This window comes from Chlamydotis macqueenii, chromosome 2 (assembly GCF_036417535.1).
Source record: "Chlamydotis macqueenii isolate bChlMac1 chromosome 2, bChlMac1.mat, whole genome shotgun sequence".
Taxonomy (NCBI): Eukaryota; Metazoa; Chordata; class Aves; order Otidiformes; family Otididae; genus Chlamydotis; species Chlamydotis macqueenii.
Window position 1 is genome coordinate 130,592,086 of NC_141557.1, and position 27,565 is coordinate 130,619,650.

At 36.1% G+C, this 27,565-nt stretch overlaps 1 protein-coding gene and 1 long non-coding RNA gene across 5 annotated transcripts in view; one reads left to right on the forward strand and one right to left on the reverse strand.

Moving 5' to 3' along the window:
- The window catches only part of CRISPLD1 (cysteine rich secretory protein LCCL domain containing 1), a 41,836-nt gene extending 18,128 nt beyond the window's left edge, over nucleotides 1-23,708 (forward strand). For 2 of the 4 annotated variants that reach the window (XM_086742421.1, XM_086742422.1), the window contains 13 exons: nucleotides 4,180-4,298; nucleotides 4,440-4,572; nucleotides 6,083-6,198; nucleotides 7,073-7,173; nucleotides 8,273-8,452; nucleotides 8,545-8,605; nucleotides 8,731-8,797; nucleotides 9,422-9,552; nucleotides 12,566-12,609; nucleotides 12,706-12,778; nucleotides 14,896-14,971; nucleotides 20,140-20,270; nucleotides 22,117-23,708. In XM_086742421.1, coding sequence (XP_086598547.1) covers nucleotides 4,180-4,298; nucleotides 4,440-4,572; nucleotides 6,083-6,198; nucleotides 7,073-7,173; nucleotides 8,273-8,452; nucleotides 8,545-8,605; nucleotides 8,731-8,797; nucleotides 9,422-9,552; nucleotides 12,566-12,609; nucleotides 12,706-12,778; nucleotides 14,896-14,971; nucleotides 20,140-20,270; nucleotides 22,117-22,168 — 1,284 coding nt within the window. In that variant the 3' untranslated portion in view covers nucleotides 22,169-23,708. Of the gene's footprint in view, nucleotides 1-4,179; nucleotides 4,299-4,439; nucleotides 4,573-6,082; nucleotides 6,199-7,072; nucleotides 7,174-8,272; nucleotides 8,453-8,544; nucleotides 8,606-8,730; nucleotides 8,798-9,421; nucleotides 9,553-12,565; nucleotides 12,610-12,705; nucleotides 12,779-14,895; nucleotides 14,972-20,139; nucleotides 20,368-22,116 lie in introns of those variants that run through there. The other 2 variants (XM_086742420.1, XM_086742423.1) reach the window with 2 other exon arrangements.
- The window catches only part of LOC147601825 (uncharacterized), a 388,814-nt gene that overhangs the window by 48,456 nt on the left and 312,793 nt on the right, over nucleotides 1-27,565 (reverse strand). The window lies entirely within an intron of this gene.

Below are 27,565 nucleotides of genomic sequence, written 5' to 3' on the forward strand. Positions count from 1 at the left end.
ACTTGGAGTACCTCCATACTGTGGACTGCAATTTGGCACTGAGGTACCTGAAATGGCTTTGAAATAACTGACTCAATTAACAGCAATATTCATTGCATATTTGAGCACACTTGAACTCAAACATGGTCTTAATGAAGAACAAGCAATGGTAAGTTGTACTGTAGGTTGATATTTCCTCATGACCTCGTTCTCATTAAAAAAAAAAAAATCCTGGGTCATACTAAACATTAGCTGGCAAGGTAATAGGCAGCATTTTCTGACAATAAACTATGCTAGCTATATGTGCACAGTATCCATGCCAGGTAGTTTTTATATCTGGCTTTAATAATAGAAACAAATGAATGAGTCCTTTCTTCTGTGGCACGTGCAGAAAATTTCCTGACCAACTGACTGTTCTGGAGTTACTTTATGGCATGGTATGTTCATTGGTGAGAAAAGTAAGGTATGTGGCATCATTTGCTGCAAAGCCAAAATATATGTGCAGGTTTTTTTGACATCTGATTCATTCCAGATATCTCATAACATTTTGAAGTTGGGGTTATCTGTTGATTGATCAGCCTACCGTGTGTTTGGGTTAGGCAGTATAATTGAGTGAATTCAATCCTTACACAGCAGCAACTATTTACTGTGAGATTTCTGATTAATTTTATCATAAACCTTTTTATTCACTGCTTTTCATCAAAATTTTAGTGATTAACTTAAATAAAACTAATAAGAGTATGAAATGTATGCTGTGAAATTTTATAGCATAGATAAAAAGATATGTCTTTTTATGCTTGTATTTAAATTCCAATTTACGAGACAGTTGCCATGAGAAAGCATCACAGACATTTGAAAGGTAGAGATATGAGTTATTCAAGTTTTAAAAACCATATTGTTTCTCCAGTATTATGAAGACTAGATTTCTAAAGCTGTTTTTAGAGAACAGTTGATAACTGAATAAATGATGCAAAGATATTTTTATATAAAAATTTATTGTGCTAATGAAAACAATGTGTCTTATCATGGTAAATAATGACTTAGTACATTTTAAAGATTTCTTATTTCTTTGACACACTAATAAACAACAGTTGTCTAGCCTGTTAATACGAGTTAGAATACTTTTAAATTTTTTATTAGATAAAGGAAAAGTGAAAAATTTGAATTGAAACGAAATTTGTTTTGAATCCTCTATTTATTTGTTTTCAGTGCAAACTGCCAAAAATTGTGATTAGCTCAATTTTCACTTCCCTATTACTTCGTTCCCTTCCATCTTTCTAGTATATATCATGAACTGATGACTCTGTGGAGTTTCTGTCATTCGACCTGTCATTATGGTTGACATGGAAGGGCAGTCACCAAGGAAAGCTGCTATTATCACTGTCTTAGAGGACTTTAGGGTAGAATCATACAATGAAGCTGCATCAAGGAAAGTACACTATGATGAGACTCATTTCACTATAAACAGTAGTAAATAAAAACCCTGGGAAAAAACCTCTAACAGAAATAGATGAGCCTCTAACCTCATGATGAGCCTTAAGCTATGACCTCTTGCCCTTAATTAATTGTGCAGATTCCTCTGTGAGATAATCTAGAACACACAAACTCATTCTTGGGAAGAGTGGAGCTGGCTCTCTAGCTCATGTACAAACCTTTTTTGGACTTAGGATTCTCTGTGCAATGAGAAAAAATATCCAGGCAGCCCAAGCTCCTCATTACTGATCTTGTCTCCTTCACTATGCTTCCGGCAAAGAGCTTCACTGCATCCGATCTGTTCAGTCGTGAAGATTATTTCTTTGCTGCAGCTAAGGTTACGGCCTAGAAGTGTGCTTATCTCTGGTCAGGCAGGCAGGGAGGGGAGCGAAGGCAATATTTTGTACTTGGATAAAGGCAGAGAAACAGTTAAAAAAGAAGGAACATTTTTGAAGACAGTATCCAGTCTCAACAATGCCTTGGAGTGTGGGTGTTCATCTGTCAGGAGGATTAATGATGAATTTAAGTTTTTCATCAAGAGGCTATTCTTGCAGAGTTGTGGATGGCTCTGTCATGCATAGCTATCATCAATCTTTAAAAGAAAATTTTTTTAAAGATAACTACTTCACAAGCTGGAGGAATTGATTCAAGCAGCTACTATTGACTGTCTAGTTCTGATCTTCAAAAAAAAAATCATTATTTCAGTTAAAATAGCTGCATAAAATGTTTTGAAACTTGGGTGGAGAAAAAACCCACAACAACAGTATAATTCCTTTAGCTGTAACTGCTGTTCTCAGAGTTGAAAATGTGGAGGGATACTTTACAAGAGAATATATTGTGGCATTTGTTTTAAAATCTTACAGTTTCATGATTTCGTTATAGAATGATGAAGCAATTTTACTACAATTTATATGAAGAAATATGTATGCGGAAAGAGTGTGTTAATCTTTCTGGTTTTTACAATGGGTACAATAGGAAGAAGAACTACTTATGACGATGTGACAAGGAAAGGAAAGAAAAAAAAATATACAATCTATCATGTAAAACTTTCTTACTTACAATTAGAATGTTTTCTTATGGAGATTAAAGAATGTTATGGCTTCTGACATTGAAGTAAAAGCCCCGTAAGCTAAACAGAAAATTCCTACTGTTTCCTAAAGTCTGTGGATTTTGTATCAGTATGTGGGCTAAGAGCTTTATTCCATCATTATTATAGTGTTAAGAGTAATTCTGTCAAAATAAGTGTTGCATTTCGGGAGTCAAAATGTACCCTGTAAATTTCTTATTTCCTGATAGTAATAACTGACAAAATGGTATTGCAGACTTCTGAAGAGGAGAACTAAGAACAAATATTCTAGGATTAAACTGGGTGATTGATATTAAGGTCTTTACATAATCATGTTCTTGCATAATCAAGGACATATTTGTTTTTAATGAGTAATCTGATTAATAAGATGAAAACTGCATGTCAGAATCAACAGAAAAATAAATTTTAGCACATGGAATTTGTCTATTATATTTCTGTATTCTTTGGCTGCGTTGAGGAGTTTTTTACCTTTAATTTGTGCCAAAAAATTGTAGACATGATCTCCAGTGTCTGCATGGGAATTTGAGTTTGGAAATACTGAATTACTGTTATTTAGATAACACAGTCGCACTCTAAGAAACAGTTGAACTCATGATGAAGTATTTGAGCTTCTGTCAATAAATGAGTTTCCTTCGTGGAAATATTTCCATTTTTTTTCACCTGAGCGTTGGTATCAGAGAGTCAGAAACTATCTCTGCAGCTACCAGGAGATGTAAAAAGTCAAACAGTGGTATGGATGCTTTGCGTAAGAGGGACTACTTTGACCAAACTCCAGATTGATGCAGTAAAAACTATGCATACACAGTATGGTTTAATTTCTTTCAAGAAGAGTAGGTTCTAGTATGCTTTTGAAAGAGAGAAACCTGCATTTACCTTTCAGCTACAAGCCTTTTAGTCCGTGTCCCTTAAAGAATAAAAAAATAAGAATAAAAAATTGTGATAAACAATAATTCATGGTCTTTTTCTTTAACTTGTCCTAAGCATGCTTCTTACTTACATGCCTGCCTTCTTTTTCACCAACCTAGCCATGAAAAAAATTAATGACAACCTTACTCTATTTTCCATATTTTGTGTTTGCACTGTGTATTATTTCAACAAAAGCTGATTATAGAAAAGGAAGATAAAATAACTTTCATTTTGAATAAACTATTTGTTTAGAGGAAATAAAGCCTTATGTTGAAAGTGGGTTGAATAATACCCTTTTGGCTAAGAAAGGTACCTATGCCAAATAGAAATTTCACAAGACAGAAAACACACTTAATTGAGCTTGGGAAGTTGAACTAAGCCTTTCAGTTTCATACTTGTCTTTTATTCACTGCAGCAGGGCTGCACATGCTTTCTAAAGGGAATGCTGTGCAGGGATTAAAACCTTTTTTTTCCTCTTGGTGAAAATATTTTTTTTTCTTATGTAACACAAATGGGGCATACAATTGTCGACTCTCACTTTTTTCTTCAGTCTTCTGCCCCTGTAATGGAAGCTTTAAAATCCTGGGTTTTTTTTCTTTCTATCTTTCTTTTTTTCTTCCTTTCTTTCTTTTTCTTTCTTTCTTTCTTTCTGTCTTTTTTTTTTTTTTTAAATAAATACCCACTGAGTATTTCTAAGAAGATGTTCCTTTCTTTTTTTTTTTTTCAAATTTCAGACGTGGGACACAGAACTGGAGAGATCTGCAGAGTCATGGGCTGAAACCTGTCTATGGGAGCATGGGCCTGCCAGCCTTCTTCCATCAATTGGACAGAATTTGGGTGCACATTGGGGAAGGTAGTTTAATATGTTTTATACTATATATATATATATATATATATATCTCTAAATCTAGCAAAATTTGTTTGTTACTTAAAGGAAGCATGATAGAAGCTACAACTTTTGCATGATCTAATATACTACTACTGGCTTTCTTAGGTACAGACCTCCAACTTTTCATGTCCAAGCATGGTATGATGAAGTGAGAGATTTCACGTATCCCCATCCTCATGAATGCAACCCATATTGTCCTTACAAATGCTCTGGTCCTGTTTGTACACATTACACACAGGTACGTAGGTGGGTTTGGTTTTTGTCAGCAGTGGAAAAGAGTGGTCAAGACCTCCAGTGAGATTGCTGTATAACACGTAGAATTTACTAATCTTGCAGTATATACCATAGCACTAAAGCAGAAAAGGGACTTGTTGTTACAAGACTTCATAGTTACAAGCATCGGGTATCAGTGATGTGGAGTAGGACTGTCATACAGATCTTTAGATTTCATCCTCATAAATATCTCTTCCTTAACAGGATTAAGGAAAAAGCTCACAAACCCCAGTACCAAGTGTTACTGCTTAGTGCAGTTTGCATAATCTAGTCTCTGTGCTGGTAAGTTGGTAGTCTTTTCTGTAATATGCTGAAGGAACAGCATATTTAAAATGAAAGGTTATCTTAGGTGAATTCCTGAGATCAGACAAGTTTTTAAATGCTGCTTTAACTTCAGCAAGATTTTGAAATTGCGCAAGAACTAACTTATTTGCTACTTCTGAAATCTGTGTATTTAGCCAGATTGTTTTCCAGAGGGGAACCAGTTATGTTTTTAGTGAGTGAGAATGGTGTAATCCTCAGATTATACTAAAATCCATGTATAATATTCAATATAATATTATAAAACTTCAAAATGATTAATTTTTAAATATTTATTTTCTATTGGTTTACTAGTACAATTTACAATTGTATCTAATTTTAAGACAGAATTACCTCCATGTTCTTATTTACTGTTTCTATAAAAAGACCTATAATTACATGTATCCATTGCATGTGAGATCTACAATACATATATATAGTTTTTTTGTTGTACTAATGCTTTACTGTACCTCTCTCTTTCAACTCCTAAATCCTACTGGAACTACACAGTTGGCTTATCTTAAATTAATACAAACTTAGCATCTGTCATATTTGTCTAATTTGAATGTTCCAGCCTTTGTTGTTCAGATTATTTTGAGATCTGCAATAAAATTGTTGGAACAGATGAATAAAGGAGCACAGCCACCTTAGATTGCAATGACATGGAAGCCTATTAATTTAAAATCCATGATTTGAGTCTTTTTGGTGTATGAGGTTTTTTGTGAATAGTTTTATTGTTTATGTTACCTCCTTTCACTGCTGGCAAATATCTATTCTCTTGGTCTAACCAAGCTAAACACCTCTGGCTTCTTAGGTTGTGCTGATAACTCCGGGGCACAGGAACCTAACTTGTTCTGACTTGTTATTATTAATTATAATTCCAAGAATCAGTTCTTCAGATAATGTTTTGCTACACTTTCAAATACAGGCTTAGACCATTTATATAAAATGAGAGCCATGTCTTTTGTATCAAGGTAAAGCTTTTCTTTCCGATAAGGATATAACCAAATGGCCTTTTGACAGTTGTAGTTGGGTCACTTCAACCCATTTGTAACAGAGGGGTGATATAAAATCACTTCTGTGATTTGAGTTTTATACATTGAAGTTCGGAGACAGTTTTGGTTTTATGTTAATCAGCTTTGGTTTTTCACGTCTTTCTCTTTCCTTTTCCATAGGTTGTTTGGGCTACAAGTAGCAGAATTGGTTGTGCAATTAATTTGTGTCATAACATGAACATCTGGGGACAGATTTGGCCAAAAGCAGTCTATCTTGTATGCAATTATTCTCCTAAGTAAGTAGACTGACACCCAAACATATCTTGAGAGAGTGAGATACTTTATAATAATCCAGGAAATAATCTGAAAGGAAATTAGTCTGGGCTTTCTATTTTTTATCCTGTTACAAAGTAGAGTATTGTTTCCAGGGCAGCCTTTGGCTGCACAAATACTCTTGTGATTTTCTAGAGCTTCAGTTTTCTGGCCTGTGTTTTAGCATACAACACTTTGTTGTAGTGTGATATTTGTCTGAAAAATAAATGTATCTCCCCATTGCAACTTTAAGGAATGTGTAACATGAAGCCTGTGGTTAATATTGAATTCTTTAGGATATTCCATTTAGGAGAGTGCAGGTGGTTCTCCTGTAATTGAGGAATTTAGTCTTAACGGTGCTATGCCCATGGAAAAGGATCTTACAGCAGCTTACAGCAGTACTTCGTGGACTTTTCAATTATTTCTTCTCCATTTGGTATAGAACCATAGAATCATTTAAGTTGGAAAACACCTCTAAGTTCATTGAGTTCAACGGTAAACCTAAAAACTGCCAAGTCCACCGCTAAACCGTGTCCCTAAGCACCACATCTACACGTCTTTTAAATACGTCCAGGACTAGTGACTCAATCACTTCCCCAGGCAGCTTGTTCTAGTGCTTGACAATTCTTTCAGTGAAGACATTTTTCCTGATTTCCCATCTAAACCTCCCCTGGCCCAACTTGAAGCCATTTCCTCTCATCCTATCACTTGTTACTTGGGAATATCAAAACAATGTTATGGTCTAATTGTCTGCAAGTTTTCATCATTTATTTCTCTACATATTAAATGCTGTTTAATGTTAATATATTCATTTATTGAGGCATATTTTACTATTTTTTTTTCTTTTTTGGTGTAAAGGGGTAACTGGTGGGGTCATGCTCCTTATAAACCTGGCCGCCCTTGTTCCGCATGTCCCCCTAGTTTTGGAGGAGGTTGCAGAGAAAATCTTTGTTACAGAGGTATGTACTATTTTAACAGTACAGCTATAAATGGGCAGAGAAATGTAACCTTTCTTTTGCATTCTTTCTGCATTATGCTTTAACAAAGTGTAGAAGATATTATGCATGTGCCCAAAGACCTGATAGGGGCCTACTTTACTATGATGAATGAGATCAGGTGCTTACGATACGTGACGTCGAGCCTCACCAGAGAGGGTGGAGTGTACTCAACTCCTGCTGATTTAAGTGCTGATTGAAGGCTTTTATTACGCAGAGATGTAGACTGTCCTGTGTGCCCTTTGTATGCCTTTCTGTAATTACAGTGGAAGACTATGCAGTCATTTGTTTATAGGGAAACTTTATCTCAGTGACATAGCCATGTGAATTACTGTAAGAAAAATCAAGAGCAAGACTAGAAGACATTAGTAATTAAACAAAATGTCAGCTAGAATGATTCTTAACTTCCTACAATTTTCGTAATGCTATTCATATGTTATAGCGTTGAAACAGGATATTATGAAGCTGCTGTTTCTTTTTATTTTACTTGATGTACAAGTAATTTAGCAATTTTTGTAATAACTTTTGAAAGTTCATATGGACCATAACAGCTGCATGAGTGTGCCCAAATACCTTCCTTATGGTTCTTTAAGTAAGAAAGGTAGATTCAGTGATGAGTATTTAAAAATTATTTTCATTATGTATGAATAGGAAGGCCTCTTTTTCAAGTGTATGTTTTTTATGAAATCAGCTTCTTTCTATGAACTTGGTAAAACTCTTCCAATGTCTAATAGAATTATTGTCTTTGTTCTGTTGGTTTCCTGACGGCATAAAGATACTAAACCAGGAGTATTAAGAGCATTTTCATACCTCAGTTGTGCTTCCTGTGCTAGGAAAAAACCTACCTTTTGTCAGCATCGGAAACATACTTGAGATGTATTATTAATCCTGAGGTCTTCATCTTATGAAGCAGTGGAAAATTTTCCTTGCTTTCTTGCTCGTATTCATCCACCATTTTATGAGAACAAAGCCATGTTACTGAAACGTGATAAGGGATTTACACATTTCACAAACACTGACTTTTTTTCTTGAGAGATTATTTTTTCCCTGTTTTCTGAAACAGAGGATTCAGAAAGGCCTTATTCTCCACATGAACCAGAAGAGGAAACCAATGAGATTGAACGGCAGCGATCCAAAGCCCAGGATGCAACGGTGCAAAGCTGGCCAAGAACTCATTCACCTTCAGGCTCCACAGGCACTGATGACAGTGAGAAAAATGAAGTAATAAGCACACAGCAAATGTGTAAGGAATTTACCTGATTTGTAAGTGGTCAACAAATTTGAATTACATAGTATCAAATTCATTGCAGTTAAATTGCTTTTTGCTTGTTTTAGCTCAGATTGTTTCGTGTGAAGTAAGGCTAAGAGATCAGTGCAAAGGAACAACTTGCAATAGGTATGGTAAATTTTACAGTTGTCATTCTGAGATTATTCTAAAAGGCTGTATTTGTATGTGAGCTGGAATATTTTCCCTTTCTGTAATCCCAGGATTTAAGACCAAGTTGTATTTTATTTTCTTAGATATGAATGTCCTGCTGGCTGTTTGGATAGCAAAGCCAAAGTTATTGGAAGTGTACATTATGAAATGGTAAACATTTTAAAATTAGATTTTGTACCAGTAGAATGTTTAATGAAATGTCTTTTCTGTTGGATTACTAGTTAAAATCATATTAAGAATGGATTTTGAAGAAACCAGTGTTCACCAAAAATAAAAGCCTACAATAAATGTTTAAGATAGCATCAGATGTTCTAATTTTGTGTCTGCTATTCTGCTTGTACTGCCTGAAAGTACTTCATACTTCTTGTACATGCGCGGAAGTCATATTTGCGTGTAAATATGCGACTTAAGGAGAAATATAGTAATTTGGGGGTACACTCACATAAATTGTTTCAGTAAGACAGGTCTAATTGTGTAAACTTAATGCTAGCTGAAAATATAGAATTTACTCTATAAAGCTGAAAAACAGTATAGGAAATAATAGCTACTATGAACAAGTATACTGTAAATGACTGTAGTTTATCTCTGAGTAAGGCAAAGTGGCGTTTCCGTTGTTTGAAATAATACCTAGATAGACCACATCAAACTTAACAGACTATCTACCAAGTTTTTAATGACACATTGTAATTAAAACTTTTTTTTTTCATAAATAAATTACAATGTACAATATGGCTTTGTCTGACATGGAACTGCTTTTTCTGCTCTGTTTTTCAGCAATCCAGTATTTGTAAAGCTGCTATACATTATGGAATCCTAGATAACGAAGGTGGTTGGGTTGATGTCACTAGGCAAGGAAGGAAAAATTACTTTATCAAGTCTTATAGAAATGGCGTGCAGTCAATTGGGTAAGTTTCCTTAAAGTTAAAATGTGTGGAAAGTTTTTCACCTATTTATTTAATACAAAATAACAGTAATACCATTTCATTCATATTTTTGATCATAAAGAATATGAAAATGCTATAAAAAGGCATGTGGATATACAGGTATTGTATCCACTCTGAAACTTTAGCCAGAAAACTCATACACACTGAAATATATTGTTTGACATGTTTTGGACAAAGCTGGTAATATTTCCAGGGTTGGACCATGAACACAGCAATCTATGACAGCTAGCAAGGCGATAATCTTACATGTTTGTGTTTGGAAGTAACCATCTTGTACTGTGCGTATGAACAATAGAACCAAGTAGAAAATACACCTCTTCCTATAAGTTTGATAGTTTAATCACAGTTCCACAATTTACATATGATATTTTGCGCCAATCTTTTGCACAATTTCTGCATTGGCCAGTGATGGAATAATATTGCATACTGAGGAAGCATCATTTGGAGGTGTACTACACTGTTCAAGTGCTTGCCCTAAGACTGATATGTGAAAACAGATCCAAATACTTGTTGGCATGCTAAAAGAAAAACCAGAAAAATAAAGCCTAAAACTGGAGAATACTGTTTCCATATATAATTATCCAATGACAGGAAAACATCAATATCAGCATGTTTGAATGTAATATGTTATTAGTATTTGCAGATTCCACTTCATTCTATCTTAATGTCCTCTGCAGAGCCGTACATTGCTGTCCTTATTTTTGTCTGTAGTTAGTATATGTGTAGTAGTAGTATCTGTGTGGCAGTTAATGTATGAGTAATATCGAACTGAAAGAAAACAGAATTTTGCTGAGTGATGTATTTGGCTCAGGTATGAACCCAAGGGTAAAGAGATGATAGGTAGTCGTTAGAGTCTGTGCTCTCACTCTGTTCTGTGTGAACAAGTGTCACACGCTACGACACTTGTCACAATTGCTCTTTTCAACAGATTTACCTAATCTGAGAGAGAGAAACACTGACCAGATAGACTAAATGCACTGGCCTATAATTTGGGCTGCCTAGGTAGCACTTAAGGCATTGATGTAAATCTGTTTCTTTGGGTTATCTGATGATCTGACTGTGGTTTAAGTTACTCCCTCTAAAAATGAAGATGCAGACGAATAGCCCTTTTTAAAATGCTTTGAGAACAAAGAGAGAAGTAAATCTTGATTATATCAATACTGACATTTTAGTAGCCATCTTTTTTACAAATGTGGGAGAAGTTAAACTGTAGAAAATCCTCAAACTTGAAGGAATTGATTTCCTGTCATTTGAAATCTCTGTGTTTCTGTGCCATCTGACACACAACTGTATGAGTATCTAGTGTCTGTGTTTAGTACCTATCCTCTGAGAATTGGAACTCAGAGCAAGTTATTAACACTTGGTTTTGTGTGCTATGGGCATGGATAATCCTGTCATTACTGAACAGTATTGGCCATTTTGGTGTTGGTTTTGTCATTCAGATGTTGTAAAAAAAATTTAGATGCCTTATAGATGAAAGACTGATAAAGGACCAAATCTATACCTTCCTATCTACAAGCATATTTCGGAAAACTCCTGCTGCTGTGTGTATAGATGACATGATTCTTTATTAATGTCCTATGGTATTTAGGACATCACCTTTCAGAGTGAATTTACAAAATATTGTGATCAGGCATCAGCTTCATAAATCTATAAATCAAAGTTTTTGGGATAAATAAAGATGATTTACCAAACTTTCAATCTGTAAAAGGCTCATCAATAAGGCCAGGGATACCTTGCAGCTACTTGACTCACCGGTGTCTCTAGATGGAGCCTTGTGTAAGCTACGTATCTATTCAATGAGCAGATGAAATGAAGTGGATCTCGCCTCAAGTACGTATTGCAAAAGAGAAAGACAGAAAAGGGAATGTAAGTGCAACATACAGCAAACTTCCTGATCTTCAGCTCCTTTGGTTTATAATCAGGGTTGCGTCTTCATAGTATAGGATACAATTTTTAACAATATCTCAACAAGCTAATTAACCACAGAATACAGTGAACCATTCCCACATCAGTGTTTGACAATGCTAAGCCAACAGAAATATGAGCTAACTCTGTGAAAGCAAATAGGAATCCAATAAATGAGCAAATATGAAATTAGTGGGCCATACAACTAAATAAAGCAATACAAGCAAACACTTTCTGAATACAAATTGCAGTGCTATGGAGCACACAGGAGTAGTTTGCTCTGAAGATGAATAGGGAATTATTTCCTTCTTTTTAAAAAAATGATAAATGGCCTTACGGGTGCCAAAAACCATCATCGGCTTCTTTGTTACTGATGAAAACTATTAGAATCAGAGGCATATCCAATAAGTTAAAATAGGAGTAAAAGAGGAGTGAAGCAGAAGTGTTTATCAACTGTAATGTAACAACAGAATGTATATCCCTGACTTTTATATAACAGCAGGAAATGGATACGTCTGGGTACCATATAGTTGCTGAGAAAAACAGACTGTTACCTGTTGTACTGGATTGATAGTGATACTGATGATAATTTAATATAGACAAAATATTCAAGAGTAAAATTTAATTTTTTCTTTTTTTCCAAAAGACTCAACAACTCTTTTCAGTCTTGGAACTGTTTGTCAGGCTGAACCTTAGGGAGGAAGTAAATGATCTCTTCTGGTAGATGGATGCTTCTGAGCAATTCTCAACCACAGATTTTGATTGCTACATTTTAAGGGACAATAAATTGCATAATTTGTTCCTAGCATGCTTCCTCTCATAGCAAATTCAGTTACTGAAAGAGTTTAACATGCATTCTGGGTTCTCAAACAGTTTCACTGGGATTGCAAAGTAAATGTGTCATTTCAGTGGATTCATGACTGGGGAGAGGAGGTGCAGTGAGTAGAAATTAACTGAGGGCAATGTCTTGAGTATATTTCTAGATTCTCTAACAAAAATTCTCCTAACTAAAATGAAATCATCGAGAGATGTTATTTACTGACTATTTCTATTATTTCTTTTTCAGAAAATACCAGTCTGCTAATTCCTTCACTGTCTCTAAAGTAACAGGTTAGCATTTTATTTCGTATAAAGTCAGTACTACTTTGAATTATTTTTTTTTTCTAAATAGCACACGTTTATTGGTTTTTGCTTTACTTTATTCAGTTCAAGCTATCACCTGTGAAACAACAGTGGAACAATTGTGCCCATTTCAAAAACCAGCCTCACACTGTCCAAGGTAAAATTATTTCAATCTTATTAATTCAGAGTGCTGCCATATTTTGTCAGTTACTAATTGTCGATAGTTGTCATTGATAAAAGTGAAAACAGTAGCTCTAAAAGTGAAGCCAAAAATGTTTTAGTGGTATTTTAGTCTTCAGTCTAAGCAGAAGGCTGGGTAGGTAAAGATGATCTACAAGCTTTCTCATTGGGAGAATCCCACTTTCTTTTTCCTATAAAGATCTTTATTTGGTTCCTTGGGAAATCTTAGTGAAATCATCATTGATTAGACTAAACACTGCAAAGAAAGATGTGTTTTCTTTTTCATTGTCCACTATTAAATCTATGCTCCTTGGGCAAAGTACACTTTGTTTCCATTTATTTGCCTGTGAAACAGATACAATAAAAGGATGTAATACAGATATTTATCATAGAAGTTACCAACTTGTTTGGGAGGTTTGGAATATAGAGTGAGAAATATGTTTGCAAAAAACCTAAAGTGTATATTGTTAAGATAAGGTATGGTCTGCAGCTCAGTTAACAACTTTAGATATATGTGCCATTTCTTTGAAGTCTACATTTTAACTCTTTGAAAGAACCCTGTGCCACAATATTTTGAGGAAGGAAGTCGGTAACAGTTCTTAAAACCATAGATGAGTCAAAGGTAAATACACTGTAGGATGATTTACCACAAGCTAAGCTGGAGATATCCACAGGATTACTTTCATAGCAATCCTACAGCCAATACAGGAAGCATGTACAAAGCCAGAACTGCTAGGAAAACATCCCTTCATGTAGCACTTGGGTCCATGGACTTGTTTGGTGTTTGGCTATGACTCCTGGCTATCTAGCTGTAGGATGTGGAGAAGTAAGCGAAGGAGTGGAATGCAGGAATGGATGGGCATAATCTCATACTTCTGTCTCTTTCTTTTTTCCCTCATTATTTAAAACTAAAACTGGCTTCATTAAGAGAAAAATAGAGTCTGTCTTGAAGAAAATTTAATAATAAAAATAAAGTTAAAAATGACTGATTAATTCTGATGCATCAACTTGAGGAACTTCACCACAGCAGTGACTCATTCAAGATTCTGTGCATACTCTTTAATTCCGGAAATGTAGTCTCAAGAGTTACAAGCAGTAATCAGCTATGGCACTGATAGCACAACCTCCTTTTGCCCTTTTATGCCCTAATCATAAATCAGCAGGTCTTCAAAAGTCCTCTTTGGTATTGTGCTTCCTTCAGACAAAAATCTCTTTCCTAGCTTCATCAGCCTGTTTTGATTACCCATCTGGTAAGACTGTAGCGTGCCCAAGTGGTATGACATGCCAAATATCAGGCTGCTGCATGCAGTGTGGCTCCAAAGCCATCAGGGCATGACCTGTTTTTTAAATGAAACAGCTCAGTGTAGACCTGCAGCTGACTGGCACTTCTTCCTTGTAGCATGTCGCAATTAGCAAACAAGATTCTTGACATCTTCTGTACTACTTTTAGCTTCCTGTGCATTTTGGAGCTATAGCAGGCATGAATGACATAGAGTTTTTCTCAAAGGTTAACAAAATGCAGTTGAATAAAGAGAGCCTTTGTTTCAGTAGCTTTCTTATCTCCTAGAATCAGCTAGGAATCTCATTACTCTCTGAAGTTTTTCAACTGAGCCACAGATGCCAAGTGCTCACCCTCATTATAAGTTACTAAATTGGCTTGCATCGCCAGGTCACCAGCATCATAGCAGGTTCACATTCTCCTCTCCTGAGAAGATGTTCAGCTGTAAAGTTTGTATAGGATGCTGTAGAAACAGATAATTATATAAGAGCAAAGAGTCTTTTTTTCTCACTGGCTTTTCTACTGGTCTCGCGCACGTTGAGCAAGAACACCAATCAGCTTAGCCAAAGGGAAGAAGACTAGACCTGTTGAAGTATGTTTTCAAGCACTTCATTATGAACCACAACTTACATCAGCAGTTCTTTCACCTGTATTGTCAAAGCCTCAGAAGCTGACAGCCTTTTAATATCAGTATGGACCCATACGTATGCATCATCAAATTGATTTAAGTTCAGTAATGCTCATGTTGAATATGATATAGCAATACACTGATATCATTCTTCCTAACTGTATGTGGTTTATTTTTTATATTTCAGGGTGTATTGTCCTCACAACTGTATGCAAGCAAACCCACACTACGCTCGTGTAATTGGAACACGAATTTATTCTGATGTAAGTATAATGATTTACATTGCATTATATATTATGAAATTCTATGAAAAACTATAATGTAGAGATAATAAGATATAATATAGATATCCATTTTTCCTCCGTATGCTGATTTTTTACACATAATATCAGACAAAAATGTGCTGTAACAGTCTTTTCAGAAGGTCTTTTTCAGGTGCTCCCATTATGTTACTAGTACTCAGCTGCTGAAGATACAGGAAGTTATTTGAAAACTCAGTGTAGACTTCAGTGGTCTCTGGACTCATACTTCCACTTTTTTATAAAAGTTGCCTCCAATTTGTTCAATATTGGCAGTATACTCATTTAAACCTTTGCTCTTTAGACCCTGATGCAACCACAACTTCTGTCATATTAAACTAACCAAAAAAATTATTCTGAAAATAAATGTCCACTATCTCATTATTTTGGATATTTATCTGTGTAGATAGCTAAATATTTGCAGCAGGATCTGGATATATTTTTGTAAAGTATCTCACATTGACATATTATGTAATGGACTAATATTGTATTTTTTTTTTGTTGTTTCATTTCCTAGCCAACTTTTTTTTCCATCTTTTCTATGTCATGTTTAGTTCTGAAGTGGGTAGAAAGAATGAAAAGGAAGTTATTTTTTGCCTCTCCTTTGTCATCTCCCTATGAAGAAGCCAGGATGTAGTGGCAGAGAGAGCAGTTCACATTTTTGCCAGTAAACTCTTATGTTTTAAATGTCTTTTAGCTGTCGTAAGGAATAGTATGGCGACCAGCTGGGTCAGATGATGATTTTCACTACTTTCCAGCACTTAAAAATGTGTGAAAACAATATGCAAACATTTATTCATCATTATTTTTAAACTAACTAATGTTCATTAGGTGACTTGAGCAACTTGTCCTGATAACACTCTTGTCCCTAAGTAGTGTCACATGTGTGAGAATTGCTTCCAGTTCAGGAAGTAAATTGATCTCTGCATGTGGAACTGGGTCCTTAATGTGTAGAAGAGGGGCAGTGAAAATAGATTCAGTGGCAGCTCATTTTGTGGAGGACTATTTTCTTTCAGTTCTGTGGTGGCATTCAAAGGTTGCAGCTACTTTCCCAGTGAGTTAGAAAATACTATATTGTAGGAGAGAGAAGATCCATTTCTGTTTAACTTACACAGGATAATATTTCAGAATGTATGTTTGTTTTGGTTGGAGAAGTCCCAGATTACTTTAATTAGTATTAATGAGTTATACTTTAAGATTATTTTAGATGTACTCTCTCATTATTCATCTCCATTGTATACAAATATGTGCAGCCATACTGCTTTTAGGAAAAAATGGACATAAATACAGGTAAGAAACCAGTGATGGGAGTCTTATCAACTTCAGATGTTGTCAGGGTAGATAGGGACACTGAAGGTGCTGTTCTAGGTTACGTTTATGGTAGTTTGTAGTACATACAGTATAGTGGTAAAGGAGATAAATAGGTGTCTGCAGAGCAGAATTCAGTTGACCTTTTCAGAGTGTCTACCTGAGTATGAGATGAATTGCCTAATAGGGACGTCTGTTCCTCTCCGTTTCCTACAGAAGGGTCCTAGGGCACCCTGCTCAGATGTAGACAGATGAATCCTACCTATATTTTTACAGATGTTCCTGTCAATGGTATCAGTATTATGCCATTTTCTAGAATGTTCCTCTGTTGCTAGCACTTAAATTATTTTAAAGCTAAGATACTTTTTCTTCTAATTCTTACTAAAAATATGGTTGGGTATTTTGTGCATTGTAACACTGAACTAGTTTAAGTTGAAGTATTTATAGAGCATAATCTATTTAATAGATTTAATCTTTTGCAATTTTTCATGTATTCAAAGACAGATTTGCTCATAGGCACAGAGAATTCATTTGCCCACTTTTCATAGCAAATGTATGTGAAGTTGCCGTCCATGATCTGCTTGACTGATTCCACAAAACAGGTGGCATTTTTGTGACATTCCTGCAAATTCTTTTTCCCCCTGTATGTTTGAAATTGCAGATGATCGGTCTGATCTTAAGTTATGCCCATAGTATGAGTACATAAAGGATGCTATAATCCTAAAAGTAGGGAAACTACTGCTATTCGGGATATAACAAAAGTCTTGCAGCCTTGGGAGGAGGAGAAAAAGTAAAGAGGAACATAAGTGGCATCCCTTCTGGCATACTCAAAAGCTGCAGCCAGCAGTGTGAAGAGAAAATCTCTAAAGTGTCTTTGCAAAAGATTCTTTGCATAAACAATTTCAAATTTTTACTCCTAGAAATATTGTAACATTAAAAGACAAACTATATAACAGTGAAACTGGCAAGTTCTGTACTTGGAATGTAAGTAGGAAAATCCTTGAATTCCTGATTTTATATAGCATTGAGATTACAAAATAGCTATGGTAACAGATATAAATTATTCCAATTATAACTGGAAGAAATGCAGTTAATGTTTAAATAGTGGTCTGTGTGGCTAGCTATTGATATTTATATTGGCTAAGTTTTTAAGATTGATTGTGGAGAGACCTATTACAGTGAGGACTTTTTCCACAAAACAACTTGGCTTTACGTGGAGATTCACTGGAGATTCACGTAGCTGGAACTACGCTTTTCTGTGCTGTGTATTGGAGATTGGAACCTACGTTCTGGAGTATCTAAGAAATTTCATTCTTCTAACAATTTTTAAAATGCTGAAAGAGTATTAGAGGACTGCAAGTTTAAATCAATTATTTAAATGAACATTATCAAGACTGTCACTGAGCAATCCTTCTGTGGATATTATTTATACTACATAGGTTCATGAGAGGAATTAGTGGCCAAAGAATGTAGGTTTCACTCAGATGAAACTGCTCTTGACTTCACAGAAAATTTTCATAGAATCATAGCATACCAGGTTGGAAGGGACTTCAAGGATCATCTCGTCCAACCTTTCTTGGCAAAAGCACAGTCTAGACAAGATGGCCCAGCACCCTGTCCAGCCAAGTCTTAAAAATGTCCATTGTTGGGGAATCCACCGCTTCCCTGGGGAGATTATTCCAACAGCTGAGTATTCTCATTGTGAAAAATTTTCCTCTTGTGTCCAATTGGAATCTCCCGAAGAGTAACTTGTACCCATTACCCCTTGTCTTTTCCATGTGACTCCTTGTAAAAAGGGAGTCTCCATCTTCTTTGTAGCCACCCTTTAAATACTGGAACATAGTGATAATGTCTCCCCTAAGCCTTCTTTTTTTGAGGCTGAACAAATGCAGTTCTCTCAGCCTTTCCCCATATGCCAGGCTTCCCAGTCCTTTGATCATCTTTGTGGCCCTTCTTGGACCCTCTCCAGCCTGTCCACATCTTTTTTATATAGTGGGGGCCAAAACTGAACATGCTATTCCAGGTGTGGCCTGACAAGTGCTGAGTAGAGTGGGATGACTTCATCTCTGCTGATGATGCTCTTGTTGATGTAACCCAGAATCCTGTTGGCTTTCCTTGCAACAGCAGCACACTGTTCACTCATATTGAGCTTGTGGTCCACCAGGACCCCTAGGACCCTCTCTTTCCACAGAGCTACTCCCCAGCTGGGTAGATCCCAGTCTGTGCTGCTTTCCTGGATTATGTTTTCCCAGGTGCAAGACCTTACATTTGTCTTTGTTGAACTTCATAAGGTTCTTGTTAGGCCATTCTTCCAGCTCTTCCAGGTCTTCCTGCAGGGTGGCTCTCCCTTCCGAAGTGTCCACTTCCCCGCTCAGTTTGGTATCATCAGCAAACTTCATCTGGGTACACTTGATCCCATCATCCAGATCATTTATGAAGATACTAAACAATGTTGGGCTCAATATTGATCCTTGGGGGACCAGGTTGCCAGTTTGAAAAGGAGCTATTTTCCACCACTCTTCGGGTGCAACTTGTCAACCAGTTCCCCACCCACTGCACAGACCACTTGTCTAGACCATAACAAATCAGTTTGTTTAAGAGGAGGCTGTATCAAAAGCCTTGGAGGAATCCACATAGACAGTGTTCACCATTCACTCCACATCAGCCAAGCAGGTTACTTTGTCATAGAAGGTGTGTGTCAAGCATGATTTGCCCTTGGTGACTCCTTTAAGCCCTTCTCGTAGATGGGAGTGACATTAGCCTTCTTCCAGTCTTCTGAGATGTCCCTCAATCTCCATGACTTCTCAAAGATTACTGAGAGTGGCCTTGCAAAGACATTAGCCAGCTCTCTCAGCACCCTCACCTGGATATTGTCAAGGTCCATTGATTTGCAGGGTCAAGCTCCTGTAATAGTTCACATACCAACTCTTCCTTCACTGTCGGTGGGTCTGTGTTTGCATCAACCTGGATTTTTGTTCTCAAGGCTTGAGACCCAACAGTGCTGTGTAATTTTGCCTGCATAAAATCTATGGAATTAGACCCTGATTTTAAAAGTCGGTTTTTTGAAGCAATTGGAGAGTCTTCACCTCCTGACTCTATTTCCTCACTCAGAGTTGAGGAGCTGAAGCCATTTCTCTTCCATTAATCAACTGTCATACCTAAGGAATTATTTTAGACCTCTATCTTCTCTTTGATGCTCACATTATACCTTTAATCTGATCAGCTTGTCGTATTTGTCCATGCCTGGATAGGAAATTGTGATGTTCCCTTTGAACATGGACCATTTCACTGCTGTTTGAGGTTTTGCACCTAGAGATGGAATTATTGCAGGCAGTCTGTCCCTCACCTTTGGGGTAGGATATCCTTCTAGAAACATATGACTGCAGCATGGCTTTGGTGTTCTACAGTTCCCCAGTTTGGCTCTGGATGGAGATCAAACGGAATCTCATGATCTATAATAATTGACTAAGGTTTGGGGTTCACTACCTGTCTGCTGTTGAAGGCTGATAGACCCTTCCATTTTGAAAGGCTCAAGAATTCAAACATGTACCTTATCTTTGAAGTGAAATAGCCTGAAATAAATTATTTGGGAGTCATGCTGCAGGAGATCTTTGAAGAGGCAGTGTCTGTATTCCTATAAACTGACCCAATTCCTGTAAGACTGATTTAAATACTGTAAGATTAATAAAATTGGTCATACAATAAATGTAATTATTTTGTGTTTCCTGAAACTTGATTTAAATGTCTTTATCAGTTTTTTTTTTCTAAACAGTTTTGAAATAAAAGGATGTATGAAAACTGATCTTATCCTCATTCTTTCGTAGATATCCAGTATCTGCCGGGCAGCAGTACATGCCGGTGTAGTCCGCAACCAGGGCGGTTACGTTGATGTTATGCCAGTAGACAAAAGAAAGGTGTATGTTGCTTCCTTTCAGAATGGGATATATTCAGAAAGGTACAGAGCCCAGTTTCAAAGATTACACTTTACCCTTCACCTCGATAAGATTTACAAAGTCTTCCATTGTTTTTGTTTGTACCTGGGGCAGTGCTAGAAACCAAACAATTGGCCAAAATGGGTGATTACAGAGCTTGTGTAACAGCTGTGGTGACTTTGGAGAAGCTGTGGTACCAGAGCTGCCTGCCTCCTCTAAGCTTATAAATCATTACTCTAAGAATCTGCTTATGAAATTAAATAACCCTCTTATTTACTTCACTAGTCTGTTGCAACTAACACAATATTTGATAAGAAAATTACCTTTGCTTTCTTTGGGATTTTTTTAAAAAAATCAACATTAGTGATTTATTCTGTTCAAGTAAGAGGAGTACTAGTAGCTGATGTAGGTTCATTAGTTTGTGGTGAAGTGTTCATTACTGATTTACATGGTATTTAACCAGTGAGTCTGGATCATAAATAATATTCACAAACATTAAAATTCACAGTTATTAAAACATATTTTTAAATTTCATTTTTTAATGATTTGACTGTTTTTAACAATGTTTTTCTGAAAGGCATGTATTAGTGCATTCTGTGATGATAATGGATGGCTGCATGTTACAGATTAAATTTAATCCCTGAAAGAGTTCTCCAGATTCTAAAGAGAGAAAGAGAAATTACCTTAAGAATATTTTGTACCAGTCTTTTAGTCCTGTAAAGCTAAGAATGACTGTTACCACTAAAACTATAGGCTTTCAAAAAAATTTGTGTGGGAAAAAAAAAAACCTCCAAAAGTTCCTGTAAAGAACATGGAAAAGATAGAGTATTTTTTTTCTTATTTTTAATTGGGGATGAGGGGATGTCTTGCCTCTTTCCCTCAAACCTTTCAGCAAACCTGGAAACTTGTAAAATACAGATTTCCTTTGTTTAGTGGATGACTTAATTTACGTATTCTTTGGCCCTTCTGCATGACCATCCAATTCCCACAGAAAGAGTGCTTCTTTTACGGACCCTTTTGTTCTCCATACAGATCTCCTCACTGAGTAGAGGTGTAGCTAGGAAGAGTGTTGCAAATTTAATTGTTACTTGTACTTCACCATCTTGGTAAAGTTTGGAAGGTCAGCAGTTTGAAAAACAGTCCCGTGAAAGTTTTCTGTGAAGCAGAAGATGATGGATTGTAATGCTGTTGCAGGCAACCTGTTTCGTTGTGCCCTTCCTTACTTTCACCTCCATTTCCCTTTTGTTCCCAGATACGCCTTAGACAGAGTTTGCAAAAGAGAAAACAATGGGGCCATTAAATATGACATGCTAGTTCAATTTATAAGACAAAAATATTTATTCTAATAAAATTGACTATTTTTGTTTCATTTCTTTTGAAGCCAGATATTTATCCATTCAGAAGGCATTTCCTTTGTTTTTGTAAAATATTAATTCTCTTTAGAAATCTATTCTTCAGCATATAAGCAACTAACAAAAAAGTGATCTCCTGCAAGTTCTGCAAGTTCTCTCCAAATAGTTATTACAATAGTGAGCATAAGATGCATACTTTCTCCTTTTCCAAAAAACTTTTTTTAGTATTTTGCTTCAATAGAGTTTTATTCTTTAAACCAAAATCCCTCATCACGAAAGATTACTTGAGGTTTTTTTTATGTTATGATTTGTTCCTAATAAGCTCCTTGGAAGAAAAATTAATCTGAAATTTATGTAATTTTTATTTGTAACAGTTCTTTAAAAAATTCTTAGATAGCTAAAGTTGAGTAGCCACAAGAAGAGTTGCAGGATCCTAGAATTGTATTTAACAATTCAAAAAAATTGTCATTGGAGTGTTGCAGTCAAAAGTAACATCAGGAATGTTTTTGTGTTTCAGTTTACAGAATCCTCCAGGAAGCAAAGCATTCAGAGTATTTGCTGTTGTTTGAATCTAGCAAGTGAAATGTAAAAAAGGCGAGTGAAAGCAGAGCACTTGGAAGATAATAATAAAGGCCATTTCTTATAATTCCTAAAATGTGTATAAAGCTGTAACATTATTGTACAGAAGATGTATACTGCTTTCCACCAAAAAGTTTAAATTACATATATATCTTAATGGAAAAATCTGTTAAAGTAAACATGGGAGAAAAATTAATTTGAAAATCTGTAATGTTATATAACAATATTTTGAATCCTGTGTTAAATATTGCTATATTTTCTTAGCAGTTACTCCTATACAGTTAATTCAAAGCTCATAAATGTTCTTTGTTTTCTTCATCTGAATGTATTATTGTATGGTGCTTTATATATGCCTCTGACAGTAACCTTAAAACTATACCATAGGGAGCCCTGAGTTTTTATTTCCAATGTACATAAAAGAAGCCATCCCAATAATTCAATACAATAAATCATGCCTTAAAGTAAAATAAAAGTATATATAACTTTTTGATGATTTACAGTAGCATTAGCCATGTAAGCAGAAATGAAGAGCTAGACTGTTTTCAATTTCACACTAACCATAACAAGTACAAATACCTATTTTGAAATAAAATGGAAAATATAAAATATAGGGAAGTCCTGGGTCAAATTAGTATTTTTTCCTCTAAAGAATTATCTTAAGAGACTGGGCGACTCATGTTTATTATTTCTTAAATATGTTAATTAAATGTTTATTGGATGCTGCTAAGCTCTTTAGTTCAAATAACCAATTTATTATGGCTCAGTCCTTCTCTGATATTCAGCTATCTTGGGATGAGTGAGTGAGACAGACATACATAGCCTTGCAGGATCTGAGAAAATGTTCGTATTGAGGAGTGGTGCAACCTGAAATTAAGGAATAAGCCATTAGTTCTGCAATGCAGTTCTGCACACATACATGCTGTATTTTTGCCATATGACTCCTTCAATTTATCTAAATTGGCAAAAGTGTAGAATTATACACATACATAAAACTTTGGAAACTTGAGGCCTTAAGCTGTACATAGTATCCGTATACTATACAGTAATATGAGGGTAAATGTTAAAAAAAAAAACCTTAAAGAAAATGGTAACAAAGGCTAACCTTGCTCCTCATGACCTGGCAAATACTCCTGCAGGCCAGGAAGTATAGTGGTACGGAGCCCAGTGACAATTATGTCAGTTATTACTTCACCATTTAAAAAAAAATCATTTATGGTGGACAGCCTTGTGCGTTAATTTTACCATGTTATGGTATATGAAGAACATGTAGTGGTGATACTATGTTTCTTTCTATGAAAAGCGTATTGGTGCTTTAAGACTGAAAAGCTGTTAAACTTTATTTTTGGTATTTTTTGTTTCTGTTGTTGAATTTATTTCCTTCCAACTTGTAAACTTATTCGCATTCTTCATATTTCAGAATACTATATTCTGCCTTCTGTTTTGCTACATGTACTACCTCATGTAGTTAGGCAAGCTTTGTTAATTTTTTTGGATCTGTTTTGAATAAAATTAATTTACATAGTAAGAGTACCTTTGACAGCCTTTATTTTTTTTAGTTGTTTGCCCTGCCTCAAGAAGAAAAAAAAAATAACAGCTGCCTAAAATTTACGTTTTTTTTTTCTGCCCTAAACATTACAAGTGTAGGACCAAGCAGAGACATAGTGTGAGGTTCTAAAAGCTGTAAAGGCAATTTAGGCACACAAATTCCATTAATTGCATTGGCCGTTTTATGGATAAATCTTCTGGTCATTTTTTCAAGTTTCGAGCAGCGTATTTGGGAACAGATTGCTCTCTCATTTTAATGGGGAGCTCTGTGTCAGGAAGTGATAATAAAAAAGCCACCAGCTTTTATTCAGTCCAGCTCTTTGCTATTGTGGTAAATGCTTCTAGTGTGAACATTCCTAACTACATTTTTTAATAACAAGCAAGTTTTTATATTACACATTCTTATTTTGCCTCATAAGAGTAATAATCAACTTGGGAGTTCAATTTGGAAAATCTGTTTAACTGATGAGGGAGACAAAGAGTCTTTGATGAATAACCCCTTTTTTTGCAGGTGGTGGCAGCGGGCCATTGAAAGAAGGAAAGAAGTTTTTTTTTTTTACAGTACTGGCATTAACCATTTTTCAGAATTGAAACCAAAGTGCAAGTAGACTGTGATGGGACTCCAAGTCACTCAAAGGCTTGAGATAAGACTTGCACCTCCTTTCCTTAAAAGCACCAAAGCAATAACACAGAAAGGCCTTGCAATACCAACAGTTGGGGTTATCAGAACATAAAAATGGAGTAAGGTCAATTCTGAAATTAAGGACACACAGAACTGCTGAGGGAGACATTTGAAACTAAATGGTGTGAGTGCAACTATAGTGTCCATTTTCACATAGGTGGGACACTTTCCTGCAGCCTGGCCTTGCCATCCAGCAGCTTGCCATGTCCCCTGTCCGGCCCATGGTCAGGAGCCCATGGGAAGCCTGTGTTGGGTGCTGCAGAGCATGGGCAGTGCGGTAGCTCCCTACTCCTCTGACCGGGCAGCAAGTGCAGAGCCCGGGGTAAGGGAATAAACAAGGCAGTCACACCTTCAATCAAAACCACAACTTCCTCACTTTGGGTAGATGGGTGGTTCGGATCACATGTGGAGATGCAGTTACCACACCAAATTTCTGCCTTTTCCTCCATTTGTTCCTGACGTCTTTTTATTCTATGCATACCTTTGTTTCCTCTCGTCTGTCTCATCTGTAAAATCCCGCCTACATTTGTCAGAGTTCTGTGCAAGGCGGCAGGGGTGGACCCTTGGTGCTATAATGACAAAGCTAGTGCTTGGTGGGAGAAGCGGGGGCTACCTCCCACGTGTCTGAATGGTTGCTGTGAGCAGCTCTACTAACCAGCACAGGGACAAGAAGAAAGGGAGGTGAGTAACTCTTTCTCCTTCTATCTTCTGTAGCACAAATTTTAGAATCCTGTTGCTTTTCCTCATACAATGAATCTATCCTTATATTCCACCTAACATTGGTTTCTCGATAAATGATCTTCTGCATTTACTGTAAGTAATGAGTCAATGAATAGACATTTCCAAGCGGTTGCAGAGAGCTACACATTGGTATTTTCATCTGCACCAGCAACAACTGTGTGCCAGATGGTCACAACTAATTCACAGAAACCCAAGTGAGTAACTAGGAATATCGGAAAATTTGTTGTAGCCTAATGAAAAAGATCTAGAAGTAAAATTTTAAAATCTGAATAATTGTTTGGTTAACAAGACAGTTACAAAATCATCTTCTCAACTTGAAATTAAAAAAGAAGGGATAATCAGTAAGAAAGTAAAGCTCAATTTATGCTATTCATAGTATTTATCTTGCCTCCCAGGAAAGACCTATAAGTAGCCAAAAAGAATTATTTCAACTGATGCATAACCATCATCTGGGGAAAACAAAACCAAAACCAAAAACCAACCCCAACTGTTTTAGTACATTAATATCTACCATTTATAATTTTGAAATGGCTAAAATATCAATAAATGTAAGCCCACTAAATGCAGTGGGGTCTTGAAAGTGTATGTGAAGCAAGGTAGAATACATATGAAGCTTTTCCCATAATCCTGTGGTATTTCCCATTATAACTTGCTCCACGAGGAATCTTTTCAAGAAAAGCATAAGAATCATTTGGAGAGGAGTCAAGTATTTGTCAAGCATAGTTCGCTTGCCTGGTGAGCTTTTCAGTAAGGATCAGTTGAGGCATTTCTCTGCTATGATGCATCCCTTCCAGCTGGAGTAGCTAATTTCCTAACTAAACAAGAGTTAATATGAAAAAAGCGGTCAGACCCGAACAGGTAATTCTTTAATAGTCTCTCACCATTTTGATACCAATATGAGGATACTGTATTTTTGGGGAACTTGGGAACTCACACTAATGTCAGCAGGCAGCTCATAGTACTAGCTTGACATAAACTAAGGAAACTAAGAAATATTTCCTAAACTTTGTGGATACCGAGGAATTTTAGAGTTTACAGACTTCCTTGTGTCTGATTTCTGCATAGGGAACAGTCTGATCTGGAAATTATACATAAAGCATTTTTGGAACCAAGCCAGAAACACAGGTTGAGATAACGTGTGCAAGTTTGCAGGTTTTTAACTGATGAAGTACTCAGTTTCAATTTTAACGTCAAACTGTCATCTGTATCTGTATTCTCAGCAGATTTAAAAGAAGAAAAGTAACATCAGCTTTTTGTGTGTGTGTATTGATACATATGCTCAGGGAAACGTACGGCACTTTACTTCATATGGCAGAGATGTGACGAAGTTGCTCACATAAACACTGTCTTCTGTGTAGTAATTCCTTTTGAAGTATGCTTTGAATTTGGCTGAAAACTCAGATAACACAGCTTCCTGTGAATACACAAGGGAAGGTTTATTTCCTGCAATTTCTGCAGTTATACAAAAGGTCAGATTTAGCAATGTAAATATTTGGACTTTACAAAGATTATTCCTACAGTGCAATATTCTGTTTGGAAATTTCTGTAAATACTGTATGAAATACTGTACTGTCACACTTCTATGTCTTAAGGCTTTTTATAGCATGTGTGGAACTCTAGGGAATTGTAGAAGGAATGAAAAGCCTGAAGAGTTTTGTTTCATTCAGTGTATAATATGCATCTCACTGGGCTTTAGATATACAAATGATAGCATACTTTAGTATTCATAAAATTACATATGATTTTATAAAGACATACATTGTGCATATGGTAAAAGAAGCCATGCCGTCAGCCTTTAGCTTTAACCTCTCATTACTGTCAGGAATAAATGCTGGAAATAGTGTTTTAAATATGGTCACTATTGATGTTATTGTTATTAAAGGAGAAGTCCTTGTTATGTACTAGAGGGCTGTGAAAAAACAGTAAAATGTGATTCCTCCTCCACATTAGCAGCGGATGATAACGCGACACCTGAAATTTGCCAGCAGCTGTTCAATGATCTGTGCTAAATGTGTTGTTCATCTTAACCTGTTTGCTAGGAGACAGATGTCTGCATCATTAAACCATCATAGCATTTTGCAAAAAGTACTGATAATGAGTCTTAAATTTTCAGAAGCTAGCAGAAGCCCCCCAGTCAGGCCAGCTCAATGTAATAAGGCACAGGAATATACGAGAGACTAAAGGAGAAAAGTAAAGAAGATGCAACCAAAACAGCCAGTCGTGACGCTCCGTGTCTTACTATTCACACTGATTTCTGCAATGATTGCGCTAGTTACTCAGTTCAGTATCTGTCCCCAGTGCGGTATCCAATATTGGTTTTGTCTTTACTAACAATGAGGTGAGTGTCTGAAGGCTGGCCGCAAAGTTGTCAGTTAAAAGAACTGAGATACGCTGGCCAAACAACATGAGTAAGTTTGCA